The sequence below is a fragment of the Trachymyrmex septentrionalis genome, unplaced genomic scaffold (assembly GCF_001594115.1).
Source record: "Trachymyrmex septentrionalis isolate Tsep2-gDNA-1 unplaced genomic scaffold, Tsep1.0 scaffold44, whole genome shotgun sequence".
NCBI lineage: Eukaryota > Metazoa > Arthropoda > Insecta > Hymenoptera > Formicidae > Trachymyrmex > Trachymyrmex septentrionalis.
Window position 1 is genome coordinate 2,796,370 of NW_017305611.1, and position 11,141 is coordinate 2,807,510.

The following is an 11,141-nucleotide window of genomic DNA, read 5'->3' on the forward strand; positions in this document are numbered from 1 at the left end:
GAAAAACGTGCGCTATTTTGAATTTCGGAAAATCTACGTCTCGAGACTTGAAGTCCTCTCGAGTGCTGAAGAGGCCGTAAAAACGTCGGGAGCCGGAACGCGACGGGACACTTTTATCCACCACGGCTCGGAGAGGCGCGCAGTGCTCGAACGGACACGCTCGAATCGATTTTCCCGGTGATGTACTAACGTCGCGTCGACCGTGGTGCGGGCTTTACCCTACCTCGCGTCGCGTTTCCTCCGCGAGGGTTCCCGACTTCTCGCGACTCCTCGTCGCGACTATACATCGTACCGTTTTACCGTTATTTCGCCCCGGATAGACATCGTCGCGATTACGCGACGATTCGCGTCGGTACGACGCGTTAGGCCCTCGTTCGTACGTTCTTTGACCCTCGAGCAGAGAGTCGAGAGTTCGCGATCCTGACCACCCAAAACTGTCTTGCGTTCCCACCCGAAAGCGCTCGGAGAAAGCTCTGGTCTCTCCGCTTTTACGATTGTTAGATGACTCGAACGCGATTTATTTGCGAGAGAAAAGTAGAATCGTGACGTACGAGTGTTGTCTGAATGAATTAGGAGCGTCCCAGACGAACACGAATGTGACGTCTGAGAGACTTGTATCTTTGAGATGTGATTCCGGATCTTTATGTTGCTTTGGTGATGTTAGCGGTAAGATTGCACTTCGGGCGAGGCTCGCTCGCTTCTTCCTCCTTGGCGAATAGTTAACGGGAGGATGGTTGCTCGCAATGTGCCTGTGAACCGTTTCGTCATGTACGGTTATACCACCCGTATCGTTTCGTGAAGACTAAAAATAGCGTTCCTCGAAGAACAACCAAAGTAATTCGGCCCGCTCGATATTTTATTTCCATCGCTCCGCCATGGGAATTAATTTTTACCATTGAGCGGCACTCGAAATTTCCGATGGAGCTCGAGTTCACGATTTCAGGTTCACTCTAAGCATAAGATCGTGCTTAAGTGAGCCCTTAAAGCTACAATTCGCGATTCATTTTAAACGTCGCCAATTCGAGCTTCCCGTGTATACCACTATAACTTGGCTAATAAAAGCCAAGTTTCGTCTATTAATAAGTCTAGATCCCGTGTCTCGGCGGGAAAGAAAAACTCCGCGTTAAGAGGCTGAAATAAATGACACGTCAAGCGTCATTCACGGCTGCACTTTGATACGTACTTTGATACTACTTTGATCGATTCTCGATCGGTCGCACAGATATCGGGATTCCCAGGCGTGGACCGAAGTTGAGAATTAACGAGCGGAAGTATAAGCGGAACGAGGGCGGCGAGGACGACGGCGGTGGCGGCGGCGGCGGCGGCGGCGGCGGCGGCGGCGGAGGTGGCGAGGGTGTGAGACAACGAGAGGGTGAATCGACGGTACGGCCGAAGAATGACGGGCGAGGACGGAAAGCGCGGTGGCGGCGCCGACGACGTTACCACTGGTGCAAATATGAACACGAACGTCACCGATAACGTCAACAATGTTAACGCCAATGTTAACGCGAACATAAACGTCAGCCAGCAGAACGGCGGACCGGAAAAGGCTCCCGTAGTCGGCGGTACCAACGTGGAGACGCTGCCACGCGCCGGCAAACAGGTAAGATTGATGAACTTTTTCTTTACTGACACCACTGACAGCGGTGCGGAACGCTGAAAAACTAGCGTCAACAGCGTGATGTGATTTGATATTTGAACCTGTTTGACTTGACGTAATCCTTTTTTCATTTCCATCTACGCGATGGGAAGAAAGGAAGTTGAATCGGGACACTCAAATGACGCATGCAATTGTAGTTGATTTATTCCATCGAGTTTCTCGTTACGTTGCTTTTTTCATGATTGATTGTGATGAATTATAATTTCTTTTATTTGTGTGTGAATGTGTGTAGGCAATGAACGGAGAAAGATGATCTAAAGGAAATTCTTTTTTTTTTTGTAAAAAAAAAATGATAGTTTACTATTTGAAATGTTCCATTAAAAAGTTTAAAAATTATTACTTAAAGTAAAAATAGGAAAGCCGTTTAAGTTTATTATTGTCAACGCTTCAATTCGATATCTGAGAATACGTTGTGGATACCGGATACTTGTCTAGCAATTTCACTGATTTGTACGTTGCAAACGACAGGGTATTGCTTTGCAATGTAATGTTCTAACGTGCATATTGAAAACATTAGAGTTTCGATCGCCCGCGCAAAATCGGAGTTGATACTTAATATAATAGAAATATTTCTATCCATGTATGTATACGATGGTATTGTAATCGAAGTCGCATAATTATGTATGCGAATACTCATACAATTATGTTTTAAAAATTTGCTGTGTCACGTACGCAATACCCAAAATTATCAACGTACTGCATGGTGTGCGCATTAGTTTGTTACATTGGACATGTGTATTTTTGGCCACGAGACGAGGGAAGTGGGTGGCATTATCACAAATAATAGGCTTCGTATATACATACCGTCTAATAGCATATACGGGGCTCACATTCAACCGTCGTTGTTTCGCCGCATGCAGCTCGCAATTTCGATTGCGTGTGTAAAGTGCGAGAGGAGGGTTCGGAGTACAACTGCACTCTCTCATTTGACACTCTTCTCACGCGTCACGTTACTTTCTTTGGCAAAAAAAAAACTGTCTGCATGAACGAACTTTTTTATTTCTTTTCTTTTGCTCGTAATATTACTTTTTCTTTCAGAAATCCGGACCGCTTGCAAGTGTGTCTGGTCGTCTAATCACTTCGCGATAAACAAGCTAATGTTAAAAAAATCTACAATTTTAAATATTAGGTTGTTCGGAAAGTAATTTCGTGTTTTCTTATGAAAATGAAAGACGATTTTCAATCAGACGCGTTTCAAATGATCATGAACGGTCGAATTCGATCAATTTAATCTCTCAGCGATCTCACGAGTTGTTATTCGCCGGTTTGCATCAATTAATGCCTTTATTGTGCCTTCATTCAGCTTCAACTGGCCTTCCAGAACGTGGTGCATCTTCAACATCAAAATTGCCGGATCGAAATTTTGCAAACCAGTTTTGGCACTGGCGTTCTGTCAATACATCTTCTCCATACACATCGGATAATTTTTTTTCTTGCTCGAACAGCACTTTTACCTTTTCGATAGTAAAAAAGTAAAATATGCCGAAAATGCTGCTTTTCACTTTCCATATTTGATAGGGCACCAACCAAAAACTACTGCGTAGAATCAATCGAACTTTTTTTCACAAGCAAGCCTTGCTATATCAGCTGTCAAAATATATAATGATTATGCGGCTTAAGTGTGAAGTTGGCTGTGAAAAAATACAATAAGTCCACCGTTGGGAAAAAAAACGAAATTACTTTCCGAACAACCTAATATATTCTGCCGAACGTTTTGTACCTTCAACTGAATAGGAGGATGTCGTTCGTTAAGATTCCCATTCGTAGAATGTGTAATTTATAAAATTCTATTTGGCGAATATTTGAGAAGTCGTACGATTGCCTTTGTCGCAGATCGTTATATCAACCGCGTTGACATGCAAAGCGATCATTAAGACGATATGGCCGGCCGATTGTCGCGGCTCAAAGGTCATGGTTACTCCAGGACGCAGGCTGCTGCAAAGGTAGCGCTACTAGGTAGGGGAACGCACGTGCTCGCGTTCACGATACCGAAGATCCTGAACGTTACTCTCCAAAATAGGCAAACAAAAAAATCCCACGTCGAGTGGGCGCGCACGATTTTACGGGATAGAAAGGTTGCCAGGTGGAAAATGTCAAACTGCTTCGTTAGTCGCAGTCTCTTCTGTACCATTCTTGTTTATTATTACGTCGTTAAGTACAAAAATAGTTAAGTATTAGGTACCTTTGTAGTTAAAAGAACAAAGATAATAAGTTTTAGGTACGTTGTTTCGACCTAAATGAGAAAGTTCATAAGACGGTAGAATTTGGACTTAAAAAGTAAACTTTTTGCTTATTACTTTTTGCTAGAAGCATAAGAAAGCGGTTGTGACGTAGATCGGAATAGACTTAGGCGAGTTAGACAACGATTTTATTTTGAAGTTTAATCCGTGTCTTTGCTAATTTCTTATTCTATCCTCAAGTAAAAAATTTACTTTTATTCATTTCTCTCTCTCTCCTTCGAAAAAAAATCTATCTCATCTCTACACACCGTGAATATTTAACGTTCACTGGTACTTAAGTATCTTTTGCCTGTATTTAGATGTACATTTTACCTAGATATTAAAAATAAATATGCATCGTTGTCTTCATTCTATATCTGTCAGTATAATCTCATCGATACAATTTATAATTTCGAGAATTTTGGTTATATTCAAGATAATATATTTTATATCACGCGTGTTTGAACATAGTGTGCATAAGTCGAGCTCTATAATAACACAATGAATGTACATAATCGCATATTTTATCAATGTAAATCGATGGAACTAGTACAATAGATAAAAAAAGGCATATTTTCAAACGTATATCGCTGCGCTGTGATAGAAAATCAAGTCGAGACTCTTATGTTAATTAATGAGTACTTCTCTGCTGAAATAGTCGTTGCTTCATTCTCTAAAAATGTGTCGTTTGTGACAAGCGATGTATCCATTGCGGCGTAACTCGGTGACGAGTTATATCATTCCCCTTAATGTTGTGATGTCATATGCTATGAATGCCGCTGGCTCTTCGGTTTAACAAACGTATCATTTCTCGCTTTTTCGAATCTCAGCATTCTCAGAAATCAACGTTATACATGGAAGACCGGTCTAAAACAGTCTAATCAGCAACTAGAAAGGTACAATGATGTAAGACAAGACAAGCAATATTTTCTCATTAAAATAGTAAGTTCTTTACTATTAATTTTTTTATAATAAAAATAGAAATTCTGTAATAATTATTATAAAGTGTAATGATAATATTAACGGAACAAATTAGAATTGCTTAAGATACATAGCAAAATTTTATGTACGACTTATCACTATGGTTAATACGCAATATTGAGATGGATAGCTTTCCGAACGGTAAATAGTATAACCGATAGCATATGCAGCTTATCAAAATTCTACAGTTCTTCAACGGCAGTTCATCGTACCTTTTTTACACGAGAATTCCATTGATTCGCGTTACGATCTGCTGTCACGGATCCAACATTTAGCCACTCTCTATGTATAATGCCTACACGTTCTGGATTACACTGTGGGATTACGTCATAATTTTATCGTGGACCTTCACCAACGAACCTTGAACAATGTCTCGAGGCCACAGCTAACTCGAAGAGAGATTCGAGAACGCGGATATATTTTTCTCCGTTGTAAATAAAAATATGTTTCGAATTAGGTTCACAATTGAGTCATGTTAGATAGCGAATTGATTAATTGACCGAGGCGCAACGTCTGGTACAGCTACAAGATTGGTGGTTGCGACATTGCGTGTCTTCTTGCCCATGTAAATCAAGGCTGCCGGTTTATCGCGAATGTCTCGTTCGTGAAGCGATCGTACGAATAATTTCAAAAAATTCGCGAATCCAAAAATTTGTCAAATTTGCATGTTACAAGGAAGAAACTATATTTTATATAATCAAGATATACGCCCTTCTATATAGCTGTTCCATTTTTTTATCTTTAAATTTAGATCTAAGCTGCTCGCCCGTCATTGAAATTGAAAGAACCGCGGGACGTTCACTGCGGGGGATCCAATCCGAATTATAATATAAAACGGTACTGTCGGTTTGAATTTGAAACTGTATCTGTCCTTCAGGACGTCCGCGTGCGCAGACAAAAAGACATGAAGGTGGTGCTGCAGCGATCACGAATCTGGGTCAGTCGCGACGCATTACGGAGGGTTTTAGACTGTACGTCCGTCCAATTTCTTGTATTCAATGGCGATCAAGCTGTCGCTTCCGTGATGCGCTTTTAGGGGACGACTACGTTGCCAATCAGCTTGACGTGCGAGTTACATTTGATTGTCTGTAATAAGACGTTATGTGCAATAACATCACGCCGTGATGGAGGCACCTGCGTTTCTTATGATGTGTCATCTCTTCTGTGAAACACCGGCACAAGTGCTCCAAGCATTCGAGTAAATTACTAAAGACAACTACACAATCGTACAGCTGATTTGACGTAAATGTTGTAAGATGAAACAGACGAATATTTATTCGTCTTGGAACGAGCTTTATAAAAATACAAAAGTACGGTTTTCAACAAGATAACATATAACATTATAACGGAAGTATGATTCAATGAAGAATTAGAGAACATATAATTAACTCAAAATTAAAGAGTACATCAAAGCTCTAGAATAATCATATAGTTTGAGGAAACATGTGCTAAAATTGGTGTTTCCACGTAAAAACCGGCAATTTGTACAGCGATACAGTCAGAATTTCATACTTTAATAAGGACATTACAATATTAAAGCAAATATTTGCGTTATTCGCGATGCATTGGCTAAATAATTCAAACGACACCGAAGTGCGCGGCAACCGTAACGATTTTTAATAATCTCCCATGTATTGATCAGCAAGTCCATTGCACCGTGCCATTTTTACGATTGAAAATGTATGTATGCGTTCATATGCGGAACACGTTATTTTCCATTCGTCGATTCCTCGCCGGATGAGACCGCTTTGCGAAACCGCAGGCGGTCTACACACACATACACACACACACACACGCACGCACGCACGCACGCACACACACACACACACACATAAATATATATATATATATATAAACACACACACACACACACACACACACACACACACACACACACACAGAGTATATACGTGTTGCGTCTTTTCCGTAACTACTGCAAAGGTAGACTGAAAATAAACGTTTTCGCGCCGGTAATGCGAAGCGGCTTCACGCTTTGTGCTAGATGGTCCACAATGCGCGCATCGCCGTGAAATTTTACTTTGATACGTTTTTTAGCTTGAAATCGCAGCAAGTCATCGAGTCATCAAATTTACTTATTGACGCACACGGGTCTGAAAATGATTTCTTATGATAGGACAGCTGAAATTGCTTGTAATGCGATTTTTAGAAATATAAAGATTAAAAAGATTCGTATATATTGTATTCTAGAAAACAATGTTTACATTATTATATCTAGAAAAAAATTGGCGCTCAAGTTATTTTTCTATAACCCGAAATATACATATATGAAAATAATGTGAGAATTAATGAGGAAATATTTTTGATTAAAGAAGATATTATGATATGTTTGGTTCTTTATTTCTGAAGCTGTGATTTAGTAAAAGTAACGTTTACTTAAAGCGACAGCTCGTAAAAAGTGCGTTGAATTAATTGCCACTTTATCCTGCAGCGAGTATTCGTTTTAAGTTGACAAGGGCTTCCGTAGAAATTTGGCATTCTGCCCTTGACAAGTACTTAAACATTAAATGCAACGTCGGAAGTGGCCGTGATTGACCCACTTTAATAATGCCTCGTAAAATGCTATTGTCGTTAACAGCAGCGAAGGTGGGCAGAATTATTCGTTACTAACATTAGCAGCGATGTGGTAGAGAGGGAGATCTTTCACTCTATGGATTCTATTTAATTATTAAATCATGTTGATTTTTAAAAAGCAGATAAGCTCTTAACTCTTTAAGTGCTTTTCACTTACATCAATTTTTCCGATACTAATCAAAATAAATATTTAATGATTTTAAGACACATCATAAAAATATAGTAGATATTTATAATATAATCGGCTTTGTGCAGAATTAGATTTTTTATTGGCAACAGAATAAATATAATGTTAGAATTTTGTAAATTTTGTTAAACGAAAATTAAAAAGAAAGTACAATAGAATCTTTTTACATTTTTTTCTTAAGAGAGTTCCAAGAATTCCAAGAAAATAAATTTAGGTGCTTTGTTAATGTAAGATTCTCGTTTTTTCCATCAGATACTCTTACCTAATACATGTATACATTCGCTTTTTATCGATGCATTTGAGCATTACTTTGCTTAATCGTGTCTTTTTCATTGAATTAGAGATCCCAACAGACTTCAAAGTATTGCTTGACGAAGCAACCGACGAAGTGCGATAACTCGAATGCGCTTTTCGGCTACTGCACACTTCTTTAAACGCGATAAGTAGCGAGCTGTGTAAAATTGACGGAAGGGCTGTAACCCTTCTCGCATCGCCGATACTTCCTCCCTCATCACTTTCTCTGTATTAGGGATCGGTGTGTTTCATCATGCTTTCATGATCGAAAAGGGTTCGCGCCAGCCGAACGTTCTTTAATTTGTCTGATGAGAGGAAGGACCATAGCGGTTTAGACCAACAATTTTAGTATCCTTTTTCTCTCTTCTCTTCCTATTGTCTTCATGCAGAAAGCGGCTACTCGATAATCAATGCTGGATAAGTGCTTCGAACAACCTCGAGGATGAGTGAGCGAAAATTAATTTAACGCAACTTGCCACTCTCGGAAATTAGAATATCAACTCGTTTTTTTTTTTTACGGTTATATACGCTAGTTTTATACAACCGTTAATGATATGTAAAATAATTTTTGCACGTAAAATGTTGAAAAATGCAAGTTTATATGTGAGTAAGAAATATGAATCAATTATTCTCAGGAAATTATATTATTTTTTTATCACGTTTATTTTCTATTTTGCGATTTTATTTGTACCAATTTTATTTTTTGATTAATTTGAGTTTGAATATTATCATGCCTTTTTGAAAATGCTATGCAATCGGTCGCATTTACGTATCCCCAGCCTTGATTGAGCGAATCGACATTTATTCTCAGTTATTTGAGTGCACATGTTAGCTTCAGTTCGAACAAAAGAATTATCCATATACAGAACATAGCGTTCAACGGAGAATATGCTATGTAGTGTTTTTGTTATTGTCCTAATTCTTGTATGACATTTTATAACACTCACTTTTGCGCTAGCATCCTATATAATCGATATTGACCTACTTTGAAAATGTTGCGCGATACATACGTGATAGAAAATGTCCTTGTGATAATAATATCTGATTTTTTCATTGAAGAAAATTCCATTATTTATTATGATTATAACTCATTATTATTAAAGATTCAATATTTAAAATATATTTTAATTATACGTGTAGTACACATAATATATTTAACGAAGTAAGAATTGTTATCGTATTTTTGGTTGAGGAAGGACTATAAAAGTATTCGTTAAATATGATATCGTAGATTAAAATAGGCTGTTTGCAAGCTAGTGCAACAACCTGCATTGATTATCGAGTAGGCGGTTAGGTCAACTGCTACATTTATAATTGGCTAGGATTATCAGGTCATACTTTGTAATAGGATAAATAAAGAGATTTTATTTCGCGCAATTTTAATTAATTTATAAGAATTTTTTAAATAGGAAAAGCTTGTTTTTACTGACAATCTAATGATTGGATAAATATTCTTTTATTCTGTAATATACTTTTTTATCCTGTCATTTTATCTAAATCGTGTACGAGTTTAAAGACTCGATGAAGCAAACAAAAAATTATGCTTTTTACCTTTGTAATTTTAAAGAACTTTAGCAAAAATTTTTATCACCAAATAGATTAAATTCTATTTTTTTTTTTTGATAGATAGAGTCAACATACATTCGAAAAAATCAAAGTGACTTGATATAATTAAATTATTATCTGTCAAGTATGATAACAATTGTTTCGCGCATGCAGACAATCAATTATCGTCAAAATCAAATGTAATTACGATTAGAGAGAAATACTTTGTAGAATTTATCGCGTTAACGTCATCCTGTACATCGGATTAATTGATCTCAATTGTAAACATCAGTAAAAACTGTTCGAACAAAGTAGACAAATAGATAATTGCAGCAATAAGTGAGTAATAAACGAAACGTGATTTTGATTGTAGAACATTTAACATTTGATATATTATATTGTGTTATATTATATTTATATGAACCATTTTTTTTTACTTCAGAGTTATAAGTGAAGATTTAATTTTTATTCAATTTGCATTTATATGTATAGCGTAAGAAAGTTTACTTATCCAAATATTGTTGTTCCCAAGGAAATGCAGATATGACTTATTCTGATACCTGTCGAAGCAGCTGAAGTATTTAATCACGGTCAACGAGTTTTGCGCATATTACTGGATAATGCCGATTCTCGTTATATCAGATCACATCACGATTATTTTTGTTTAAGCGTGTACACCGCCCGCACGTGGTGAGATTACGTCACCGCCAGAGAAATTGAAAGGTCAAGAAATGAGAAATACGTTAATACGAAATATCACGAAAGAGGCTTAATTTATGCCCTGGTCTCACGAGAGAACTCTTGCAATCCGTCGTCAGGTACAATAGAAAGCGCGGTCGTATTACAACACCAGCAAGTCAGCAGCTAATATAAAATTTTGTATAATGTTATATCTCGACTCGTCGAGATATTTCATGACTCCGAGTCATTTCGATGATGAAGCAGCGAGCATCTAATCAAGCCGAGAATTCATTAAAAATATTTACCTAGCTTCTCTTTCTCAAGTCGGGATCATTAAGAAACTTTGTTTCTTGCAGCGATCGCTGCGAATTAAAACGGCTGTATCGAACTGACATTCGACACGGTAAATTTAACACAACAAATTGATACGACGATGTGATATCAGTTACTTCTGATTTCATATTATTATTGTTATTGCTACCATATAAGGTAGATAATAGACTTCATACCTGACTAACAATAGATTTATTTTATTAGATAAAGTTCTAATCCAATTAGAGAAATGTATTTATGGATAGGATTTGTCAGGATATATTGTGCGTTGGCTTAAAATAATTAAAAATATCCTCATCAAAGTGATCACGATCTGCTTTCCTTTCGCTTCGTAATCTGTTTCTCTTACTTTCGCTAGACTATATCATACTGCGTTTTTCGGGGAAAAAAAAAAAAAAAAACTTGGTCATACATGTATGCGTCGATTGTGTGCAACTGGTGTCGATAGTGGTACCATTGATAGCGGCATAAGATAAGACGAAGAGGGGAATGATAGTGAAAAGAGAGTCAAGCAAAGGTGGTAAGAGAAGCCAGCACAGAAACCGCGGAGGCGAATAGGGGGCGGTTTGCTGCAATAGCGCTGCCGCGTTCATATCGACCCGTACCTTCGAGACTCCATCTTGCCTGTCCCATATATATATATATATAT

The 11,141-nt window shown here is 37.9% G+C and overlaps 1 protein-coding gene across 1 annotated transcript in view; it reads left to right on the forward strand.

Annotated features, from left to right (window-relative positions):
* The window catches only part of LOC108751376 (nuclear anchorage protein 1-like), an 84,334-nt gene that overhangs the window by 1,732 nt on the left and 71,461 nt on the right, over positions 1-11,141 (forward strand). Inside the window, exon 2 of the mRNA XM_018491498.1 lies at positions 1,223-1,603. Coding sequence (XP_018347000.1) covers positions 1,397-1,603 — 207 coding nt within the window. The 5' untranslated portion in view covers positions 1,223-1,396. The remainder of the gene's footprint in view (positions 1-1,222; positions 1,604-11,141) is intronic.